Consider the following 25,426-nt stretch of genomic DNA (forward strand, 5'->3'; position numbering starts at 1 on the left):
AGTGGGAGGAAGAAAAGTAAAAGAACACAAGGAATTATAGATCAGTCAGACTGTAATTTAACACCTTAAGTAGTAAAGTTAAACACCTCAAGCAAGTCTGTATCTAACTCAAAAGTGAATTTCAGCAGGTTCCAGATGTGTGAAATCAAATATATTCCTGTAGGAAATTCTGTCATCATTTTTTGAAGAGCAACAGTAGCACACAGCTGTAGTTCTAAGGCTTGAGAGAGCAAGTCCTAATAACTGAACTCAGTTAAATGAATCCAGAAAAAATCAGTAAAAATTAGCAGCCTTCAGTGTTAAACAATAAGAAAAAGTTGTGTATCTCTGATGGAGAAGTTAATTTTGTTAAGCAATTGTCCATGTAGATTAAATATTTCTCAGCCTCCAGGTTTCAAGGTGACAGGGAGTGCCTGGGCCTCTGCACAAAATTTAATCTTCCCTCCTACAGCTGTGGACAAACTGGATGTATTGATGCATTGCTCTTATGGCTGGGATGGCTCGTGGGTTGGTGTCACCCAAGAGCGACACTAAACAGGGCTTGATGACCTGACTTTGGCTGTGCTGCTCTAGCCAAGCTCTGGAAGCGCAGTTCAGCCAGTGACTGTAATTGTACTGGCAGGGCAACTTGCCCTGCAATTGCAGCTCAGCATAATGTAGCCTGATGGACATGGGCAGTGGCAGTACAGTGTCAAGACTATAGTGATGGGTTTGCTCTCCTAGGCAGCTTTGGTGGCCAGCTGCTGAGGAGGGGCATCTGGCCACCAGTGGACTTGTGGGCAGTGTATTTTGCTCAGGCCAATTGCTATGGCTGTTTTGAGTGCTTGTTGTTTCAGGACTGTGGGATGCATCATCTCTTCCTTGCAATTTATTTCAAGGAAGATGGCTGGGGATGGCCTAGAGCTGAGTAGAGCAGCTGAGAGCAAAGGGTCTTTCTTCTCCCTCTGCTGAGAGCTAGTTTGCATCCCAGATAAAAACACCCATGCAGGAGAAGACAACAGGGAATAGAAAATGAAGGAAATGAAGGGTGATGGAGATTGATCAAGCCCAAGTGGCAAAGAGAGCAATGCAGAGAACAGGACCTTCTCCTGTACCTCCTGTTCCTATTTGGCTCTCTCTACCTAGGACCTGTCACAGATCCCTTGACACTAGTAATAAGCTGTGGTATCACAGAACAGTTGAGGCTGGAAGGGACCTCCAGAGGTGGTCCAGATAGAAGTTCTCTAGGTTAATCAATCTGCTACTGGAAAGTGTAATGCCTCTGGCACATGGTTGTGTTGACAAGCAGCTGTGGGCCTCAACATTTTGTTCTGTGTTGGTTTGCTTCTCCAGAGAGATACAGCAGATGCTTAGACACCAGCTGCTCAAGGAACAAATTCTTTGACATTGTTGGAGTCCCAAGGGTACACAGAAGATAGTTTCTGACAACCTTAAGTGCTAGCTTTGCTTTTTTTCCCTTTTAGAGAAATAAGGTGGAATACATGGAGAGCTTTTTTCTAAAAGTCCTTTGCTTTTCAGCCCCAGATCATAAAATTCACTGCACCTTCCTTTTCCCTAAGGCACAGCAAACTCTCAGGTTGAGCCAAGTAAGGATGTATATTTTAGGCTACCTAGGGAAACTGGTCTTTAGAAACATATGGCGCTTAAACTTTAGCAATGACATAATTGTCATTCAACTGTAATAATGTTAATTTAATTAAATGCATCCTGGGAAAAAAAAAAAAAAAAGTGTTAATATGTTAGTTAAAAAGTAGTGCATTCAAATTAGAAGGTCAAATTCAGATTTGAGTATTGTGCAGTTTTAATTACCTTGTCCATATATAGAATGGTGTAGTCATTAATTACTTGACATGATGGTGTTTTTTTTTCACTGAACTTTTGCATTCAAACTATAATCTGCTCTAAGGACTGATAGGATTCTAAACATTAAGGTGTGGGATGTTCCTAGCTGGAGTTTGAAGAATGAATTGAAAGATGCAGGTTTCTAGTTTGGAGAGGGAAAGTAGACGGGGTGAGTCCATCAGGTGGGCAAGAAAACACAAAGTGAAATGGAAACGTAACTATGTACTTCCTCTTGCTCAGCTGTTGAAGCACCTTATGTCTCGTCTCTCAGAAAAGAGAGTTATGCTGAACACATCACTCTGGAAAGGCATGAGATGCCACTGGGCAACCTTTGGGTTAATTAAGTTTTTTGCTGTGGAATTATAATTTTATTTCCTGAGAAATTGCATGAGAATAATATAATGAGGAATTAGTTGTTACAGGCATAAGATCTTCCTGAAATAACAAACAAATGACATGATTGTTGTAGTAAACTCCTTGGAATGGCCTTTTCTGTACAAGTCCAGAGAGGCAGAAGGTAGCAGAAAGCCATTAAAGCAGAATCAGCTGGAGGAAGAAAGACAGCCACTACCCTCATCTGTATTAACATATTCTGTAAGCTTCAAGTACTTCTGGGGGATGGTTGTTGTATACATGGAACAGAGAACATGCTTCATTTTGCATGTTCTGGTCTTTTACACTTTTGTGAGTCTGTACAGAATCATGTAATTATTCTTGTACTGTAAATAACTACATATGTGAGAGATCACCTTTAAAAGATCAAAATTCAGATGCCTTCAAATCCCAGACATTGCGATCTGCTTGTAAAAGAAGTTTTATATTGCAGCTCTGGTTTGTCTCTTGATTTTTTTAAAACTCCCCTTGCTTATCCCACTTATATATGTGTGTGTGACAGTGAGGGTGGCCAACTCCACAATTTTTGAAGTGACTGCAAGTAAAGCCTTTTCATGTTGCAAAAATTCTCACACCCACCTCGACTAACTCCTTCCCAGCAATTAATTCTGCCAGAATGTTCTCCCCACATAGATTTGTGTTCATCCTTCAATCTCATCACTGCTGCTTCTGAGAGTTTTTCGCCCTCTCTCTCCCAGAACAGTGGGCGCAATTGTAACTTTTCACTTCTTCCTCAGCTGTTCCTTCTGCCCCAGCAAGCACTTCAGGGAAAGAAAGAGTGAAAGCCAAGGAGCTTTTCTTCCTTCCAGCCAGCTGAGAGGAACAGGGGGCAGGGAAGCTCAGGGCTCATCCTTGCTTCAAACTTGAGGAATCTAAAAAGTGCAAGTGTATGGACAGAGCTTCTGAGCTATGTGTCCTATTGGTTTCTCTGCTTTGTTACACTGGTGGTTGATGCATCTCTTCTTCTGCATAAAAAAGTGAACAGTGGCAGAGAAAGAGGGCAGCATTAGGTGTTAAAGGTGAAATTTCAGTCCATATCATCCAAGTTACCTTCTCTTCCACTTTGCTAACGGTTAGCCCCTTGTTCAAAATCTCTCACTTATGACCATTTACAGTAGCGCTAGTTTTGCATGTCTTGTAGTGTTGTAGTACTCCCAAGTCTCTCTTGCTCCTGGCACTACTCCAGTCACCAAGGGCCACCTTTGGGTCATTTTGGCTCAGCAGCGTCCATGTTGCTTTTGGTCTCTCTCTGTGGGGAGCTTAGGTAGCCCTGCATCCCCTGGGAGATAAAGGATGTGGCAAAGCAACAGTAGAGGCTGGTGAGTGGCCAAGAGAGTGCAGAGAGGGATTTGTCCTCTGGGGAGGGACATTCAGTGAGGCAACGGGCTGGGGAAGAAGAACTGTGTGCATGTGCTCACGAAATGGGTATATGCTGTGCATGATGGCTAGATAACTTCAGTGAGTTACACGTCCAGTTTGTTTCGAGTGCCTGCTTTGTTAGGAATAATGAAGGCCTTCAGAGCAAGGAACTCTGTGGATAACTTATATTATGCTGCTTCCTAACTTGAATGTCTGTTTTTGACAAAAATCGAGGCATTATTTTTAAAAAGGAGATTCAGTCCGCGGGAATCATTTTGAAAAGATTTTCAGAGGTATCTCCCTCTTGCGTCGGGAGATGCTGCCACGCACCCGCGGCAAGGCGCGGCGTCCCCCCGGGAGCCGCACACGGGGCGCCCCGTGGCTACCTGCTGCTGTCGGGTGAGACACCTGCGGAACCATCGGAGCCTTCTGGGGGCGCCGGGAGCGGCGAGCTCTCCCTGCCGGAGGCAGGCGGCGGGGCGCGGTGGCGGCGGCAGGTGCCCCTGCAGCCCCTCGGGCATCTCCCGGCGCCGGGGCCGAGGGGCGCGGAGCAGGGGCTGCTTTCACGGTCGCCCTCCGAGGCGTCTCCCGCTCCCGCCGCCGCCCTCGGGCGCTTGCTCCGGGCGTCCTCCCGCTCCCCTCCCCGGCGAGGAGGAGCGAGCCTCCCGCCCCCACCTCCGCAGGAGCCAGGCAAGGCATGTGCCTGCGGGGTGGCGCTCGCCGGAGGCGCACCAAGCCCCGGGCGGGCTACGCGGCGGCCGCGGTCGCCCGCCGCACCATGCCACCGCCGCCGCCGCCGCCGCCGCGGCTCCTCCTCTCCGCCTCCCGCGCGGGAGCGCGCCCCGCTCCACTCCCCGGCTGCCGCCTCCTGCAGCAGCGGCGGCGGCGGCGGCGGCGCTGAGGGAGTTGCGCGGGCTCTGCCCGATGTGGCAAGAGGCGATGATGATGAGGAGGAGACGCCGCTACCTGCTGGAGCGGGCAGAGCAGGCGGGCGGCGGCGGCTGCGGGGCGAGCGGCGAGCAGTCCCGCTCCCGGGACTGGCTCTACGAGTCCTACTACTGCATGAGCCAGCAGCACCCGCTCATCGTCTTCCTGCTCCTCATCGTCATGGGCGCCTGCCTGGCCTTCCTCGCCGTCTTCTTCGCCTCCGGGCTGGTAAGAGACGACCTGCCGGTCTAGGACCCGCTGCCGCCCGCCCGGTATCCCCGCTCCCGCCGCCGGGCATCCCGGCTGCCGCCCGCCCGGCATCCCCGCTCCCACCGCCGGGCATCCCCACTCGCTCGCCCGGGCGTCCCCGCTCCGCCGCCGGGCATCCCCGCCGACCAGCATCCCTGCTCCCGCCGCCCGGCATCCCGGCTGCCGCCCGCTCGGCTGGCACCTCCGCACCCGGAGCCTTCCGCCGAGCTGAGCCGGGCGGGACGGGACGGGGCGGGCGAGAGCCGGTGCTGCTGCTGCTCCTGCGGAGGAAAGTTGGTGGCGGGAGGGCGGCGGCGGGGTGGTGGCGGGCGGCTGCTGCGGGGCCCGGGGGCACCCCCCGCCCAAACTTTGCTGCCCAGTGTTTTGAGGCGGCAATGGAGCGAGCGGCGGCGCGGCTGATGGGGCGAAAACTGAGTCAACAAGCGCATCGAGTTTAATTCACTTAATTCATTGGCTCTGCTCCCTTCCAACTGGCAGCTTGGCCGTGTTGGCCTTTGCGAGGCAAGGCTTAAATCGCCGCACAAAGAAAATGCAGTCCGTACCAGTATCTGAAGTAACATTTTTATGGCAAGTAAATCGGGGCCGTTCCCTCTTTGCCCTCCCTCCCCCCCCCCCCCCCCCCATACTGATTTCTAGCGTTTGACCCATTTTCTCAAGAAAGCTTTGGGGCAGCGCAGGCTCCGTTTTTAAGGGAGGTGAAGTTTGGTCGGTCGGATACCTTTTCTGCGTGTCCATTTTGGGGCTTCCAGCCTTCGGGAGGAAAAATATGTCACAGCGGCAGATGACAGTCGATATCAGTTTATCTCACCCAGAAATCTGTGGCGTTTTGCCCTTGCGTTGAACGCAAAGGAAAAGCTGCAGAGGGCAGTAAAATTCATGCTCCTTTGAGTTTTCCTGCTGTTAATAATTAGAGGCAGGCTGTTTGCATTTACTGTACACTTCTGAAATAAAGAATAGGTGTTTGAGGGGGTCTCAGACCTTTTATCTTTTAAAAAATCTTCTAACGGTCTTCTGAAAAGCTTAGTGTTTATTGAATAGAGCTACTGATCTCTAAGAGTGAGGATGAGTAGGTTAGTATAATATAATGGATTCTCTTCTAGAGGCACTGCACATAACAGTGTTTGCTTAAACAGACAGAGAATCCTGCTTTCTTGCTTGTTATGACCAAACTTTTGTCTCAAAAACTGCAGGAACCGCTTGCAAGATTGGCTAAACTTGGAGCTAATTGCCGTTTTATTTCCTTTTAGTACTTGTATTAATTGCTTATTGAGCTTTTTGTTTAAAGCGCTATTCCTACTAAATACAGAACAGTTGTGAAAGAGCTAATGTGAGGCCAGTAATGGTGATGCCTCATAATTCCATTGTTTACTGCCTAAATGTTTCAGTTTTGGAGCTCTGTGTACAAAATATGGGTTCAACCTCTTATCTCATTCTGGTGTGTTAACTTGGGTGCTTGTCCGTCAGGGCTGAAGGGACCAATGATGGAAATGGAAGTGCATCAGATATCGAGGCTGAGGCATAGTTAGGTGTGGAAACGTACACGATACTCGCATACAGTCAAGGCAGCAGAACTTGGGCTTGACAGTGTTTAGCATTAAATTTCATAACTTTCAGTCATGGTATGATCTACAGCTTGTTTGAAAGTTGCACATGCTTATTTTTGTAATTCCATTTCTTGTGGTAAATCATTCACGATAACAACGGTGGCATAACACTGGGCTCGGATCGAAGGACTGCTGAAAGTTATGGAGACAAAACTATGAGCTGGCCAAATCTCACCAGGCACTACTACTTCAGAAAGAGTGAATTTTTTAGTTCAGTCTGCATTTGGAATTCCAGACATACCGGAAGAAGAAAAAAAAAAACTTTTAAAAACTTTTTCCTGAGCCTTTATCTTCCTGTGGCTAACAACTGGACGGGTGAGTGGAGAGAGAGGTGGGGTTCATCCTTAAAGTTTCCAGTCAGCGGATGAAAGTAACTTCAGGCAGAGAGAAAGCTTGCCTATACAGACTTCCAGCCACAGGATGTTGGGCAAAATCCTTTGGAGCCCTGCCCAGAGTTTCACCTAAAAGCATTTTATTATAGTCTAGCTCTGGTTGCATTTCTACTTAAAATATTCCTGAAGGTTTAGATGTGTTTCTCCCGCACCTGAATAAAGAATACTCCTTTTATGTAGCTGTGGAATCTTCGTCTTTTTTTTTTTTTTTTTTTGTGCCTGATGGTATAAAAGGGGCAAGCAGTTACGAGTATATCTGAGCCACAGGAGCCAATATTAATATCCTTGTCTTTATTTTGCACATCCAGTACATATGCAATTGTTTTGACAGAAGGTTTAATTTTGTAAAGGAGGCGCAGTGGAAGTGAAGTGGGATTGCTGTGTGTAGGTCTGGGCTGTGCATTTGAAGTAAAAGGAAATCTTCCTTAACAGTTGTTTCCTTTAGATTTCATACGAAGCAGTTAAGATTTTACTGAAAGTTACTTAACCCCGTTGTGGAAACAAAACTCCCAAATGACTCACCATAACACTCAATTCGTATTTCTCACTTGTACTTCAAAGAACAGCTTAGAACATGGAATGTGGGATCGGACAATGTTCAGAAAAAAAGGATATTTGTGAAGCATGAACCATTTTTATGTTCTAGGCTTTCTTAAAAAAACCCTGAAATCAATGGAAGTGAGAGGCTTTTCTTCTATTTTAGTTTTTTATTTGGTTGTTAAAATACATCACTATACATCACTGTGATGCCTGAGTTGCCTTTTTTTTTTTTTTTTTTGGCAATGTATTCTTAAGTGTTCCCAAACACAGCCAACCACACAGGGATGTATTCCACTTACTCAGCTATTTCAACCTGTCAGAATACGAGCTGTAGCCTTCCTGATTTCAGATGAAAAATTTATAAAAGCTGTTGCAAAATTACAGTAAACAAGATTACTTACAAAGTGTGCCTGGAAATCTGATTACTTTTCTTTCAGACAATGTACTGCTTTTGTTACTGAGAGAGGTTTCTTGGGAGTTTTTGCTTTTGTTTGTTTTAGAAAAATATTGTGATTTTGACCTTTGGAATTAAGCACTTCATCTCCTCAGACACTAGATAGAAGACTCCCAGAGTCTGCTTGAAAGATGACCGTTCACAGCTTGGACTTTTAAATAATGCAGTGATAGTATCAACCTTTGAATTCCCTGTGTCAAAGTATCCTCTGTATTTCTCTGTACCTGGCATGAACTGAAAACTGGTAAAATGAGATCAGTCATCCATGTTTAGCTGCTGCTTTAATCAATAGAGAGTAAATTGTTTTCCCAAACCTGTGAAAGCCTTCCAGTGCTTAGAAATGCTTGAGGTCAGCTTAATTTTCTGTTTGATTATTGTCTTGTTCTTTCAATATAGTATGAAGGACAAACTCATTATTTGCCCCCCTCTCTCTTTTTCGTACTAAAAACTTATGACCATTTTTAGTGGTATCTAGAACAGTTTTTTTTCTGTTGTCAGAGCATATCTATTATAACTTCAATTTGTAGGGTGAGGAAAAAAAAGCCACTTTAAAATTCGTAATGTAAAATGTGAGTGTATCTGAAATATCTGCAGTTTGTGTTAAACAAAACTCTGACAGAAAGCAGGGATGATGCCCAATTTGTACAATTTATTGGAAGGCCATAACTTTACTTTACTCATATATTTTCTAGACATAAAGAGTGCCCTGTCCATAGATACAGGCTTCAATAAAAACCTACAGTTCAGGGATATCAGAATCGTTTAGCACAGATAAGGACTTTGTGATGTAAGTGGGAGAAGACCTAAGTCTGTCAAGATATTCTTTCTGTCCCTTTGCCCAGAACTCAGGGTCCCCCATTCTACCTCCAGATATACACGTGTTTTCTTTTAGGCTGGCCCATGCCTCTTACTCAAAGACTGCAAGCCTGCTAGGCGGTGTTTACCTTTAACACTAGTCTGTGGTCCTTATCTGTCTCCAGAATCCTTGCTGCTACATGTGACCTTGTAAAGTTCTTAAGATGTGGTTGTCGATGTGTGGACATCTGTTGATGTGGACATCTGTTGATGTGGAGCTGCATGCTTCTTGATGGTATCATTGGCCAAGTGGAGCATATGTTGGCTGAAAAGTGTTTCTACAATGTAGCATTCTGATGCCTTCCCTCTTCTAAAGCACTATGAGATGTTTTTGCATTAGCTACCTAATGATTTTCTGTGATGATCTCCCCCAGCCCCTTCTTTGAAGTTTCTGAAAACTTTACAATCATGCTGGTAGGCTCAGTTGTGATTCCTGAACCTTTCTACTGGTTCGTAAACCCAAGAAATTAAAGGTTGGCTGCACATATATATCACTGACCTGCCCAAATGCCTTCTGTAGCAAAAGTGGGAGTAGGCAATCATTTTTAAAGGGGGAGTACAATTAACTAGGGAGGTGTACCTACAACAGGGCAGATGTATATTCTTCAGGAACTGGTTTTCTGGCATCAAACTGACTGAATTTACCTTCATCTGATCCTGCAATGGAAGCCAAGGTACCTGCCTCATTCTGAAGTAACACATTAAAACTTTCTAGCTGCCAACATGACTGGCAGGGAATTGTCTCTGCACGAAGAGAAGAGCATCAGAGAGTGCTTTAAGTCTCCTGGGGCTTGAACTTGGAAACTCCATTTCTTTGGGCCCTTGGTTAGAATGACAGCAAATCCTCCCTCCCTCTAATTGGTTTTACTTTGTCTAAAAGAAATCCTTGCTTCTTCTGGTAAAAACTGGACATTGGCCAAACCCTTCCAGATTTCCACGATCAGAATCTCATTCTGAAGTGGAGGGGGGAAAGTTTTCAAGTCTATGAGAAAAAAGGGCTTTGGAAGGCATGTTCCATCATTCTCATCACAGTGTCTCAAGGTGTCTGCAGAAGGGTGTCTGCTGCATGTTTCTGGTAATGTTCTCATCAGTACTCTGCATCTGAAAAATTCATCCATCCACACCAAAAGGTCACCACACCACTGATGTTGTGGTGATGTTATATTCCTATTCATAAGATGCTCTGTTATAACCTAATTGCACAGAATAATACAGTCGTACTGTAAGTTCACAGCCGTATTCTAAGTTCACTTGTACTCTCAATTCTAGGAAATCTTTTGAGATCAGCTCTGTGTAATTTAAAGCTTTTTTGGTTCAAGAGCACCAACTGTCTTCCCAAAGGCCAAGAATACCCAAGGTCTGAATGCATTCCTTGGAATCCTTGCAGACTGCCAAAGCATCTGCAATACTGTTTTCAAACTCCAGCACATCCATTCCCTGAAAAAGAAAGCTAAGTCAAAGCAAAGGTAATGAACCAGGAAAATCCTCACTAATTGAAGGACAAGCAGAAACAGGGTTGTTTGCATGCTTGATGCTGTGGTTGTTGTGCCCAGGAGGTATCCTACCTCTTCTTAAACTCATTCTGCCAGATTATTGCTACTACCGAGATGAGGAAGAGTACGAAACAAACATTAGTGTATTTATGCCTTTTCTTTCCTTAATTCCAGCTATAATTGAGCATACAGTTCTGCTTTCAAGTCCCCTATTAAAATGTTCCATGAGGAAATCCTGTTTCTGATTTTTTTTTCTTGTCTCTAGGCACCATAATATTACAATATATTCTTCCAGCTATAGTTGCTGGCTATTTGATGCAGTCTTAGGATGTTGCCATCCCTGCCAAATGTTCCTTCTAGTATGATCTTTGGTTGCCTGAGCATGACTTCTTTAGCCAGTATTACCTCTTTAGTCAGGCCTGTAAAAATTGCTGCACCTTCCTGTCTGATGCAGGAATTGCCCAGCTTTATGTCTAGTTTCATTCCTCAATACTGTATCACTCTGGGCCTTTTCTTGTTTCATTTTCTAATGACACTCCCAGTACATCTGTGGTTACTTTTAATGCTGCTAAGAGCGTGTCTCATTCGCCGGTCCCTAACAAGCCTGTGAACAAAGAGCCATCAAGATAATGAGGTGCTGGTGGCAATCTCGCTTTGCATACCTCTGTTTCATCCTTCCTATTGAATAACTTGAATGCTGAATAAGAACTGGATAAAACCATAGATGTGGCTGTGTTAGAAAAAAGCTTAGCCTTGAACTGTAATCTTAAAGTTTTGTGAATACCCAGGCAATGGAAAGCTTATTTAATGTCACAAATTGTGACTCAAAACGGTGGATCCACAACTCCTAGTCACTACTGCAGCTGACAAAAATGACAAATAACATAGTAACTAGAGCAGTTGTTTCCTAAAGTGCAATGGGAGTAAGACAGATGATGGATTGGGCTACGATTGTCTGCTGTCTTTATCAGCATCAAGCCAGGTATGTGGATTCACAAATCATGTATTGGCAGCTTCATAGTGGATCTGCCGCGGACCTGTGAATACCTCTCTGTGTATCTTGCTTAAATTTTTAAAATTTGGTTTCAAGTTCCTTGTTGTGGACAAGTATATCTGACCCATTTATAGGGATCTTAAAACTCCTACAAAAATGAATAGGTTTCTTTGGTTGATCGTTCAAGAGGCCTCCTAGATTAAGGACATTAACTAAAGATCACTATCCTTATGTTTATGCTGTGAACAAGAAAATTCTCCTCATTGTAATGGCAGCAGTCACTGTAATCTTCCAGATTGCACCATGCATCGCTCAAAGATGATGGCGGCATGGACATTTAACACAGATAGAAGTGATCTGCAAATCTCTTGAGTGGCTGGGTGTGCTAGCATCATGGGGACAAAGTGCAGCTGAACACCTGTAGTGTTTCATCCTGTGCCTGCATTCCCAGTCATAGCCAAGTTGTGATCCCAAACAAATTAAGTGCTTCCACAGTGGCTTCTGCACGTTTTAGAAAGAACTGAGTCACCTCGAGCCTTATTGATATGTGACAATGAGAAGATGCCAACAGATTAAATTTACGGTTTTCGGCACCTGGACACCAAAATAAGTGAATTGGCAGAGTTCTGCCCCTTTTCCCGGCCTTCTCTCTTTTCCTTTGAGCAAAAGTCCTATTAAAAAAAAACCAACACAGCTCCACACATTTTCTTCTCTAGATCTTTTATTTTTATATCTTGAATAAGCAAACTCTGGACACTGAACCTTATTCAGATGATGCTGAAAATTCAAGGGACTGTTACACCATCTGTGCAGAGGAGTGTGAGGCTGTCTCCACATTTATCCTCCCAGTTGTCTCTTTCTCCAGCCTGTATAGAAATATTTTCTTTATCACTTATCTCTAAACAGAGCTCCTGTTCTTAGCCATGTCCATGTGATATAAAAGTCTCTTGCTGTTCCCGGTGAGAACCTGTTCCAGGTTTGTGTCTGTGAGAAGCAACACATATCACCACCGGCCTCTCAGCCTTGCCCTCAGGCCTGTTGTCTGAGCATCCACTTCTTCCCTCACCCATGATTCTAGTTTTGAAGTTTATCTAACCTGGAAGATGTTCTCCAGAGTGCAGGAGCAATGAATTCTGGTTGCATGCTCAGTGTGCGCTACACAGGGTGGCTGAGGTAAGTGCTCTGGCCCAAACATCTTCCCTTTATAGTTTCAGGAGTAACCAGTCTGGTGTTTGAATATTGGAGAGTCCCATGAGAACCATGTGGACTGATGGCTTATCAGAGCCACTCATGGGGGTCTGCAAAGTAGTGAGAACTTGCTTTTTCCACCTGCCTTCTCAGGCAGCTGAACTGCGTGCTGTGGAACCTCTTAAAGACCCTAAATGCTATGGCATGCACAGTGGACCTGCCCACTGGCTGGACAAGTGGCATTGCTGTCCTTCCATTCCAGCAAAAATTTCACCATCCATGTATCCAATTTGCAAGTACTTTGGTTAGCCCTGCAGGAAAATCCTAATAAGAACAGATTCCCCAGCTCCTTTTCCAGCAAGACTGAACTCAGGCTGAAGACTCAGACACCTTATTTCTCCTGAGAGGTATTGAGAGTAAAACAGATGCTCTTTGAACTTGGCTCAGCATCTGTTTGCTAGTGCTCCCACACTCATAGAATCATTTAATCGTTTAGGTTGGAAAAGACCCTTAAGATCATCGAGTCCAACTGTTGACCTACCACCGCCAAGTCCACCACTAAATCACGTCTCTAAATGCCACGTCTACACAGTTCTTTAAAATACCTCCATAGATGGTGACTCAACCACTTCCCTGGGCAGCCTGTTCCAGTGCTTGACAAACCTTTTGGTGGTTTTTTTTTTTTCCCTAATATCCAATCTAAACCTCCTCTCATGCAACTTCAGGCCATTTCCTGTTACTTGGGAGAAGAGACGACCACCCCCCACCTCTCTACAACCTCCTTTCAGGTAGTTGTAGAGAGCAATGAGGTCTCCCCTCAGCCTCTTTTTCTCCAGGCTAAATGACCCCAGCTCCCTCAGCTGCTCCTTATAAGTCGCTCCTCTTGCTTTATATACCCTGGCAGGTGGATTGATTCCCTTTCTTTGATACAGCTTACTGTGGTGACCTGAGCGCAATCTACTCCGGTCAAGACCTAGGAGGTGGTAGGTTGTCCAGACAAGTAGCTGGTCCTGTAATCCCCACTGGCACTCGGCTAGCTTGCACCAGAAAGTGGCTGTAGTCTCTCAGCTGGGCTTGTTTTCTGCCCCAGTGAGTTCAGGCAATTTCCAAACCTGACTGGTAGGTGGTGAGATTTTAGACACTTCTTCAAGTGATGCAACATCTGTTTAATACTAAAACAATTCACCAGATTAGTTTTGGTTTCTTTGATTTTTAATATTTTCTTACTTGTGCCTTAGTGAAATGGGGTAACAGTACTGGTTAAGTAAGCCTTCAGCTAACACTAAATAGAAATTCGCAGAATGTCTTTTGCTCTATTTCCTATGAATGTCTGTGATGTTTGCTCCTTTATGGAGCTGTTATTTTGCATAGTTATATTTCAAATGTAAGCTAACATGTTGGTTACCTTTATTTGAAATTTTATCGTTATAGAAATAATACCCATTGCAGGATGCGGGCCTGATCCTGGAGTCAAAAATGAAATAAGAAACCTCTTCGGTTTGAAGTCAGTTGAACTGAGAGACCTATGAGAGTGTGGAAAGTGTCCTTAGGGGAGTAAATTTTAAGAACGTTTTCTGCGATAATAATAACTGTGTTTAGTAAGTAATTGCAAAACCTCAGGAAAAACTTGAAAAGTAATTACACAATGACAGTAGTGACTTTTCAATATTAAAACTATTTTTCATGTTACCTTATTATGCTGATATGTTAGATCTGTGGAATATTATTGCAAAATGTATTTTAAAACCCAGTAGAGAAAGAAACCTCAGCTTATCTTTTTCTTCATTAAACAGACCTTTAAAATGAGCACTGTTTCCTCATGTGATGAAACTCGTGCTCCCTGGTTCAAAGTTTGTGATCCTTACTTTTAAGCAAGTTCCATCTTGATGGTTTTTTTTTGACTACACCCAGATTCTCAAGTTATTATGTCAGGAGTAAAGAGTGAGGGAAAGCCACCTTTTAGCTTCAGTTTAAAAGTGACAGCCGAAATATGTAACTATCAGTATTAAATAGCTCAAAGAATCAAATCAGTACCTCAATATATTCTGACTTCTATGGATTTATATGGGTACAAGGAAGGTACATAATTTCACTCTTAGTATGTGTTACAGTGCAGGTAATCTGCAAAACATGTCCTTGAGTCCTGTGAAGGAATGTGTTATCCATAATGTTTAGCTGATGGAGTTCTTTCAACAATGACATAGTTTGAATAGATTTAACTGCAAAGCATAGATTTTTCCTAATCGTTTTACTCAATTTATCTTTGTATATCCACATTTTGGGATGTTGCATAAATAGTAGTTTTATTTATTGAAGAGTTTCTTTAAGATTATTTTGATAGTAAGAGGAGGAAGGATTTTGAGGACATCTGCAAAACAAGCTAAACAGTTATTAAGCCACATTTTTGGAGGGGAATTCAGAACCAATACAAGTAGAATAAAGTGTGCAAGAAGGATATATTGAGCACTACCTTTACATTAAAAATAATCTTAATGATATGAGTAGGTGCTAATTAGCTCTGGAGCCTGAAATAATTAGTTTCATCGAAGTACAAACTTTTGCTTGCTTTGCTGTGTATTGTCTCAGCCCTCTTCTGAAGGGGACACTTCAGGGAGCAGAATGTAATTAACTGTCGTTGCTCTCTGGGACATGATTTATATTCTGTGGCTGCCAGCTAGTATCATTGAGTAGGACAATTTTGTAAGTGCACCAGCTGAGTGTTGTAGCCACTAGTAACTGGGTTGGACCATCTTGTTTTTCATAGGCTGTTAAATGTCTTAAAGTAAAGCTACTTTTGACAATTGTCAATTTGAGAGAAGATTGAGATGGTGCTGGATGACGGAAAGTTCATGTTCCCTGACCCTCTGTGAGCCCTCTGAACCCCAGCTTATTCAATAAATGGTTGTATGCACTGATAGATTCTATATGATGCGTGGTTAACAAGATGAGAGGATACAAATTAATGGAAAATAAATTAAGAGAGAGAAAACTGACAATGTGCCAAATGAGGGTGTATAAAAGAAAAGGAAAAGCTGCTCACTATTCAGATTGGGTGCATGGGGTTTGCTCGGGGCATATTTATGTATATAAAATATACAAACACAGCCCCTGATTCTGCAAATTATGTTTTTGGCAGGGATAGGTTTCTCTCCTCTATCCCATGGCATACGATAGAGTAGGAATGGTCACAGGCTCAAGGGGTTTCCTGGCTACACATTTGCATGCAGGCAGCTCAAGTGGACGTTGTTCTCTGTTGCTCTGAGATGGACAATGCCCTTTAAAATCAAAAGAGCTGTATCAAAGGACAGTTGTGCTCGGTCCATGCAGAGAAGAGGAACCTTAAAACCAAATGTAACTCCATCAGTATCAAGCCACTGTGTTGCAGCTTTGAACATCTTTGGAAACCTATCTTTTCTAGTTCTTTTGTATTCATTTGCAAGTGGTGGTGGTGGTGGAAACAGAGTAGTTTAAAGTCTTCATTATGCATTAAGGTGGCATCATTATGTTCTCTCTTATTTTTTATTTTCCTGTGTTCTGCATTTTGGATTTTTTTTTTTTTTGACTGCTAGTGAGAACCAAAGCGATGTTTTCATGGGTCTACCTACGATAAATGCTAAATATCTCCATTTCTAAGTGTTAATAGTCAACTAAGAGCCTCTTCTAGTGTATAGAATTAGGATTATGTTGTCTGAGCTGCATCACTTCACATACATCACTGAAATTCATCTGCCATTTTCTCACTCAGTAGTGACTATTACGAGATCCTTTTGTAATCCCTCATAGCTGGCCCTCATCTTTGTCGGATTGCTATTCATCTGTTTTCCCAAATTGTTTACGGGTATGCAGAACAACATATATTCTAGGATTCCTGAGGACTCTTATGGGGCACTTCGGGACCATTTTTTTAAAAAAAATTTTCCCAGGATAGACGCCAGACCCCCTGGTACTTCTCTTAGTCTTTGAGAGCGTTCCCAGGAGAGACTGGTATCACATCACATTGCTGTATTTGGATACTGGGGCACTTTTGGGTGGATGTTATGTGTTACTGTGGTTTTAGCTCTTTCTCTTTTGAGTCCCATTGGCCCTTTCTGGTGAACCCTATCTGCTTGTGGTGATTCTTTTTACATTTCATGTTCCTGCTTTTGTCTGTAATGCCTTATACTGATACGTCAATTTGAGACAGATCTCCTGATGTGTTTCCTCTGCACAGAATATTCTGTAATGAGAATTACCCCACACTGAACACAGATACAAAAAAACCCTCAACTCCTTTCTGCTACAGTCTGCTCTTCTCTAACTGTTCTTTTTAAGTACCTGCATCATCTGTTTGCTTAGAAGTCCTTTAATCCTGATAAATTTTATGATCCTTGTTATTATACCCTTTCAATTTTGGTTTGGTGTTTTTTTTTGTTGTTGTTGTTGTTTGTTTGTTTGTTTTTTTAAAGATGGTTTTTAGAAGCTTCCCTTCTTGGCTGTTCAGGCATTCTGGTAGTATTTTGGTCTTTCTTAAGTTGTTTTTGGGAATTGATTAGCTTTTGGCCTATGCCTCTGAGGTTTACAGTGTCTCCAGGCCACCTACAAAGATTTTAATCCGTAAGCTTCTAGCTCCACTTTTCAATTTTAGTGTTTAGATTTTGTTTCTCATTTGTTTGCTTAACAAACTTTGTCATTGTCATAAAGCAGCTCCTCAATATTAATACTTTATGAACCAGGTTCTTTCTACTTCTTGAGATCAGATTGAGTATTTTCTCTTTCTTTGTACTGGTGTTTTTTAGTTAGGTTGTTTGTTGTTTAGTTTACTTGTTTGTTTGCTTTATTTTTCATTTGTGCATGAGACATAGATAGTGGTCTCAGCTTCAGTCTACTGTTGTGATCTTTAGCCAGTCTACCTGGGAGTCACTGAAGTATCCCTTGACCTGTTGGGTTTTCTTCTTTATCAGCCTTTCTTACTTGCGTTTCATAGAATCTCAAATAGTTTCCACCCTTGTTGGATTAGCAGTCCTGTAGGTCGTTTATTTTGATAAGCCTTTATTGTTTGGTCTAGTTTTTTGTTTCATAGGAACTTTATGCTATTTGTTGATTCTCCTAGATTGTTAACGCAAGCCTTTCTTCAATCCCTGCCAAAGTGTTTGGCTTTCAGTCTTTTCTGCTTTTTCAGTACTCTGCTGATGCTCTTTTTTCCACCAAGTTTTCAGTAAGACTATTGTATAAATAATGTTGTTTTAACAACAGGCATTTTAGTTCTTCCATCTAGCTTCTTAGGCTTTTACTTTACATAGAAGAGCATGCACTTTCACATGGGGGTTTCACTTCTCTGCAAAATTTTTTAAAAGAGAGACTGTCTGTTCTGATGTTCCTTTGCCATTTCCTCCTTGCTTGAGTTTAATCAACTTCTGTTCTTTCCTTTAGTTGGGAATTACAGGTCTTCATGATGTTACCATTTCTTTTAAACCATGTACTATCTTTCTATAACCTCTTCAGTTTGAAAGTTTTCTTATGACCTTTGAAGTGCCAGCAAACTCATTCTTTTCTCATTTAGAGCTTCTAGATGCTCTTCCTCCCTATTCCCAAAATTTCCCTGTTTCTTTGAACTCCCTTTTTAACACATTTTCTTACCTGCTCATTGAACTTTTGCTTGTCAACCTGTCTTGTTCTGGGAACATTTTTGGGAATGTTCCCATAGTTCTCTGCTTCCTCACTAGCAACCAACATTTTGCCTCCAGAACTTTTCTTTAACCCTTCCTTATGTTACTGTTATTTGCACAGCAGCCATGGCCTTGGACTCTTCCTCAGCACCTCCAAGGAACCTTTCCAAACCCTCTGTGAGGTCTGATGTTTTTGCATTAAGCAGCTAAGTCTGTGATCTCTGGCATGTAGGACTTTGTGTTCCTGATAATCATTGGTACAACAGTGGAGCAGGTGAGGTTCACTTATAGCTATCAGGCAAACTTAGAAAAATCTGGATGCAATTGTTTTCTTCTGAGTAAGTGAGAACATGAACAACATCTACACGTAGTTGGACTCACTAAAGAGAAAGCTCTGGTAAAAAGTACTTGGCACTGTAGTCAAGCACATAGTTGGTCAGAAGGGTGTTCACAATACCTACATGGTTGGTCACTGTATTATCACTATTAGTCCCCTGTGCCAGCTAGGACCCTCTAAAGTCAGAGAACAGTTCCTGTGGGTTTCAGCAGAATTATTGTGCTTTTGTAAAATGCCACACTTCTCATATGGGGGCAGGATTTTACACCACACACTGTTCATGACTTTCAAGTTTGAGGAGAGGCTCCAGGTGACCAGAATGTCATCTGAAGTAATTTGAATGAATTCTTACTACTTTAATAGTGTCACAGTAAACTAACAAATACAAAATTATTTATAATCTGGCAAGGAGTGCAGAACTGCTTCTTGCTCCTCGTATATGACATCACACAGGAGCTTGGCAGTTGTAATGCTGGTCAGAATTACCTGATCCATGTGATGTGCAAATTGCTGGACTGATTGTGGATTAGCAAGGATATCATCATGTGCTAAGAGCAAGTGTAGACTGCACATCAGACTCATTAATAGAGAGAACTGACCTTCTCAAGACAACAGACATTATGAAACAACTGGATTTGAACCTGATGCTGTTTATCATTGATCCACCAAGGCAAAGAGGGAATGCTGATTTGGAGGGGAAAAAATCTCAGGCATGGAATTACATAGAGCCTTAGTGAAAATCAAAAGCTTCGTTGACAGAAACTTCAGGACAGTTTGATTAAAAGGTACAGTTCAATTAACTTTCTGCTAGTGTCCTTGAACATGTTGCACCAAGCTCAATAAAAGCTTAAAAAAACCCCCCAAAACACATGGGAAAGCTTCTAAGGCAGCTAAGCAAGAAAAACACTCAGAGCTTTGTGTTATGCAAGATAAATGGTGGGCATCAAAGGCAGAGGAGTTTTTCTAAGTTGCAGATCCAGAAAATACCATGTGGGCTTGGAAAGATCATCTGGCCATAAGACAATGTACCGTTTCTGAGGTGAAGATGGACTAATAATGATGGAATTGATGGAAAAGAAAACTGAGATGGCAGGCCAAAACTTTTCAGTTGTTGTCCTAAATGATGAAGTCCTAGATGAAACTGTACAGCTACTTGGCCGGGAGCAGGGCACAGCACCTCCTAATAAAATGGAGATTTTTCCAGCTGTTTAACAGATGGCACACAGTGCAGTCAGCCATAAACGAATTCACCAAAATATAAAACCATGGGATAAAAGTCACAAGCAGCCAAAAGACTTTTGCAGCTTTTTGGCTTTGTAGAGAACTATTTCTGAGGTGTTAGAGTATTGAAATGCTGTCCACTTCTACAAAGGGAATGATGGTGACACGTCTTCTGAAAACTGCTGCATTTCTAATTCTCTCAAGTCCTGGAAAAGGCTTTACAGGAAAAAATGAGCAATTTTTGCTATAGAGGTAACTAAACAGATTATTTCAGTCAGTCTGGTTAAAGGAAGGTGGTGTTCTGTTTTGTTGGAGAGGTCAGTGAGGTAGCAATCCTTAAGCCCTGTATTTTTTTTTTTAACACAACATTTTTTAAAACAGATGTATGAAAATATGCATAGTTTTGAAGTCTGAAGAATACTACTCACTTATTTTTATATTTACATGTAGAAAGTGTTTCTCTGATCATAGCAAAAGTGATTTTATTAGAAATTTAATAAAGTAAAATATTCGAGTTAATTCTAAGTGTGTGGTATTTCAGACCCCAACAGGCATCCTCTGTATATAGACTTCTGTGAAATTCCATTAGATGAAAATAATAAAGGAAAAAGTACCAAAAGAATGAAGTACCACAGTAGAAGATTTTATGCTAAAACTAGCATTTTAAATGCTTGTTTGTTCATTTTTAAAGAATACTTTGTCAAGCTGTATGGTTTTATACAAAACAGTGAAGTGCTCTACAGCAGCTTTGCCTTTTAAAATTAAACTGAGGGCATGGCATTATTGGGAAAGGGAAAAAAACAGGGTGTAGAATGAGAGAAGGTTGTGGACTTTGGAAAGTTGAGTTAAAGTGATTCTTCCGATTTTAGTGGTGATAAGATTTTCACACACTTATGAAGAATTTATGGGGGTTGGAAAATTTTCTAAGAGTAGACTTTTTAATTTCTTGCTGTCTAAAAGACAGCAAGCTAGAAAACACCCAGGAAGACAGAGCTGTCAGGCAAGATCCATGTATTGCAGGCTTAGCCATTATGTTTGAAAGTGTCACGCTGATATTTTAATTCCATTACCTCTGGTGTATTTTAATTTCTGAGGCTAGCAACAAAAAAAGAAGGAAAGTATTTTGGGCTGTTTTTTTTCCCCACCTCCTTGGGAAATGGTTAAGGAAACATAACAGCCTTCGGGATTTGTCTTTGCATCCAGTATCATCTTTTAACTGGAAAAACACACTGATGATTGCAAATATGGATCAGGAAACTACAAGTTTCAAATGTCCTGCTCTCAAAGTTACAACTTCATAAAGATTTAGTTCCTCTGAAGTAATAGGAAAATATTGTTAAAAGTAGTTTCCAAAATAAATCCCTGCCTCACATGGCCTGCTTTTGGTGACCTGACATTAATGTGTGTTTTACAGGCAGGATTGTGAAAAATCCCCTGGTACACATTAAGATTTTCTGGAAAGGATTCAAATTGTAATAAGGATTGTTTTCTCATATTTTTTTAAATTGCCTAATGTGTATACTATTCTGTCTTTAAATTTCAATGTCTGTAAATTTTCAATGTAGGGTGTGATGCAACCATCTTGCACCACCAGAGGCAGGTTGTTTTGTAGTCACCTCGGAGAGGTGACATACCACTGCAGCCAGTGAGGCTGCATTCACTTACTGGTAATGAGGAGCAGATACATTGTGGTCTATGTTTTTTTCCTGCATATGTTCATACCAAAACAAAATGCAAAATTGTGCAATAGTTAACCAGAGAAGGGGAGAAAGCAGAGGTAAAATTCTAGAGTTAGTGATCAAAATGGCTCAGCTGAGTGTTGAGATCAGTGTATGCTTAAAAAAAGGAACTTGACCAGCTGTTCATCTTGAACAAACATTTTGATGGGTTGATCTAATGATAGAATACATACAGAAATATGTAACTATGTGACCATATATATGCTCTGAACTGAAATGTAAATATTGTTGATTTGTTATGAAGCAAGATTGTTCTAGAAAGCACAATACTTTTTTTTACTGAAATGGAGAAGCATGCTGTTGAAATGCATGATATTCTTGCTAGTGTATTTGTAGCATAATTATTATCACTGAGATACCAATTTGCTGTTATTTAAATCTGTGGATTTCCTGAGTCTCCACTTCCTCCAGGAGCTTGCAGGTTCTTTTGGTGCTGCGACCTTGACTGCATGACAGATGGTACAAGGAATGTAATGTTGTCCTGTCACCGGTGAAGGGACTAATTCTTCTGACCTTGTAACAAGAGATTTGCAATGCCACCTGGAAGTGCAGAAGTCAAAGGTTGAAGTTAAATGCTTTTGCTGTTGCCTGGGCTGACATTGGTTGTGAAAACTGATTCACTGTAAATCAATTCACTGTGAAAATCAATTAGTTGAAACAAATTTCAGAGGTGGAAATGATCAAAATCACAAAATTCAGAGACATAGGTCAGTAGCTCTTAGTACGGCTAGTTAGGTTTTATATTTTGTCTTGTACTACGCAAGATTGCACCCATCTTACTTCACGGAGCTCTGTACTCATGCGGCCAATTACCTCTATGCCTAACTTTAAGCCGGTAAATTTGTTTTCAGTATGACTACCCGAGTGTTCAAAAGCCTTAATATGTGTATTTAATATCTGGAGGATTAGTGTTTGCATTTCAGAGTTAGCACCATCACTTACAATTTCTCAACTCTTCTTTTGCTTATACCCTGATCATCAGTGCTGCACTAATAATTGATTGAATGTGTGACTTTGTAAATCTAAAAGGGAATAAAGAATAAGAGGAGTTGAGCTCTGCCTTTTTTGGGGCAGGGTGTAGGGTATGTGAAAGATGATGTGCAGGCTACACCATAAGATGTGGACTCTCATCATGCCCTTTCTCCTTGGTTTGAACCTGCCAGTGTCAGCACAGAGGAGAGCCTCAGCTAATGCAGAGAGGTGATCTGCGCCTCTCCTGCTGAAATGAGAAGGGTTTCGGATGAGGTTTGGCAGCAGGTTGGTGTGTACGAGTGGCGGGGGTAGGTGCAAGCATGGTGGTGCTGGGCTGGCAGCGGGCAGAGGTGCCTGATGCTGCCGGTGGATGTGGCGACGTGCAGGACCACATGCAGTCAGGACCTTAAGCAAAACAAGTTTGAAGAGAAGAGGGGGAAAGGATCTTACAGCAAGTGTCTCTTTAGAGATGTCAGATTGTAAAACTTAATATTACTATCTGGAAGACCACCTCACCCCAAAAAAGAAAAAAATGCTGTGACAGCATTTGTAAATTTTTCTAAAGTTTACAAATTTACTTGTAAGTTTTTAGTTTTCTTCTAACTGCAGTAAGTTTTAGACACATAAGAAAGGGGGGAAAAAAGGCACATCAAACAGCTTTTACTTAAAATGTTAGGTATTTAAATTGAAACCACATCAGTAAATAAGAGTTTTCAGGGCACTAAGGAAGCAACTACAAAACTAGGGAAAAAGGAATGTTATTTCTTTGTGCTTAGACCTCTTACAAATCATCAAATAGGTACTTTCAGATTGTTGCCAAGATTTCACCAGCGGGAATAAATGGATATGAGGCTTTTCTGCATGAAGTGTGTGGTTAGTGGAGGATTTTATACTGTTGCAACAGTCGCATTTGGGGCCTGCTTTTGCAATCCCTTTTGCTACAAATAAGGCTGTTAAAATTCGTAACAGCTGCTGGAATGAGTAAAGATCCTGTAACCAGACTTTGATATAATGCTGTTGCACTTCAACCAGACATACTTTTGAACACATACAGGAATATAGAATCAAATATTTATTCTTTTTTTTAATGCATCTATCACTAGATAGATGATTTAAAGATATTAGTGTAGTAATATCCATTTAAGTTCTGTAAATAAATTTAATTATTGTTTATTCTGAATCTAACTTCAAGTTACATTCTAGTCTGTTCTCTGGGTGGTGTTTGCACATTTTGAATTAATCAGTTGCTAGGAGAAAATTTATGTATGTAATCTAGAGCCCATCCTTCCAGATAAATATTTTAAACAGAAGCAAAATGTATAGCACCTGGCAAAAATCACAGACAAAAAGGCTTTTATGGAGTTATGGACACATAGTTGATTTGGGAGGCATTGTCAGCTGCAGTCTTCAATGGGGAAGCTTGAATTTCACCTGCAAGCTACACTAATCAGAGAAATCTTTAGAATTCTGGAGCAGAAAAGCTATGCAGATGGGGTTTGCCTTTTAATTTGCTCAGTCCTACAGGCCTGCTGCATTACTGTAGTGTGATTTACAGTTTTCTCAACCTGCATCAACACCTCAATTTAGTAGAAGTACCACCGTGCAGCAGTGAGGTTAATAGTTGTTTGTGAAGTTAATACTCTAAATAACAGCTTCTTACAGTGAAAGAAATCCTATTTTGATTCATCTCCTTTTTGATATCAGTCATGTCTTTCTGAGATCTCCATGTGCCATCAGTTTAGAGTATGTTATTGCTGTCTGACCTTTAAGTACATTAGTTTTTAACTTCCTTTTCATTTTCCTCTGTTTCCAGGAAATTGAAGACCATGTGGCATTTTTAATAACTGTTCCAACGGCCCTAGCAATTTTTTTTGCTATATTTATCCTTGTCTGCGTAGAACCTGTATTTAAGAAGCTGCTTCGTATATTTTCTCTGGTGGTCTGGGTATGTCTTGTTGCCATGGGATATCTCTTTATGTGTTTTGGAGGAATCATCTGTCCCTGGGACCAGGTAAGACTGTTGTTATTAATTTTACTTCGTTGGGTACATTTCCAAGAACCATTCAGTGCAAAAGTATTCGCATTAATTTTTGTGGGGCATCTCATAAAAAGTTTTTGTGACTAAGTGTTTGCATGCAGAGACTCACCACATATATTTTATAAATACCAGAGAGCTGTGCATACTTAGGATATGGAAATATTTGAAAGATTTTGCTTTTATATTTTTGCATATTTCATTTGCATAACGAACATTTCATTTGCATAATGAACATCTGATTCCAGTCACCAAGTTCTTTGTATAGTGAATATTTGGTTCTAGTGACCAATTAACATAGCAGAAATGCCAGTTTTGTTCAAGACCACTGATGCTATCTTCTTCAGCTTAAAATGTTCAGGCTCTCAGTGTAGACTTTCTGTGGTTTTCAAGATGTTCTTTAGCAACGTGTGAGAAAAGAGGACTGGGAGTTTCCTTGCATTTCTAAGGAAATAAATTAGTAGAGAAACAGTCGAATACCCTTCACATTTTTTAAATTTTGGAATTAAGACAAAGCAAAAATATAATTGCTTTTTAATAGCAGCACTTTTGAAACATCAATAAATGATGTGCAGTACGCAACACCGTGTCTGATTGAGTCTTCTGTGTTCTGCCATATCCTTTGCCTTTTCCCAAGCCTCTGTACATGGGAATACTCCTGATATAAGAATTGTAAGACCCTTCAAAGGATGGAAAAAAGCTTTAAAATACATAAATGTCTTCTGAAGATTTTGTGCTGATTCCATGAGTTTGTTACAGCACTACCACTTAAAGGTTATATCTGGGATGCCTTCTAGGTCTTTTGGATAAACTTGAAACTAATTCTCTGACTTGTTATTCCGATCTTGCAAAGACTTATGCAAATACTGGACTTTAAGCATGCAAGTAGTTCCTTTAAAATCTTTAATTCAAATGATTTAAATTAATATCACCAACATACACCAGTAGTTTTGGAGCCCTTACCTTTGTGGGTGACTCCTATATTCTCATTTTCTTGGAAGGTTCAGGGATTAATTAGCTGTGAAACTGCCTTCCTGTCTTCTCTTTTTTTAAAGTATTTGACACTAGCAAACCAGGTCACACTTGCATGTAATAAAAAGCAAATCAAAATATGTAGTATTTTTCTCTAGATACAGATTTCATCATGGGAGTCCCTATATCTTTGT

General features: G+C 41.5%; 1 protein-coding gene across 1 annotated transcript in view; it reads left to right on the top strand.

The window, feature by feature from the left end:
* Positions 1–4,518: 4,518 nt before the first annotated feature.
* ADCY2 (adenylate cyclase 2) overlaps positions 4,519–25,426 on the top strand; it is a 223,165-nt gene continuing 202,257 nt past the window's right edge. The window contains exons 1-2 of the mRNA XM_074146221.1: positions 4,519–4,749; positions 24,039–24,236. Coding sequence (XP_074002322.1) covers positions 4,519–4,749; positions 24,039–24,236 — 429 coding nt within the window. The remainder of the gene's footprint in view (positions 4,750–24,038; positions 24,237–25,426) is intronic.

The sequence above is a fragment of the Numenius arquata genome, chromosome 4 (genome assembly GCF_964106895.1).
Source record: "Numenius arquata chromosome 4, bNumArq3.hap1.1, whole genome shotgun sequence".
In the NCBI taxonomy this organism is placed as follows: Eukaryota; Metazoa; Chordata; class Aves; order Charadriiformes; family Scolopacidae; genus Numenius; species Numenius arquata.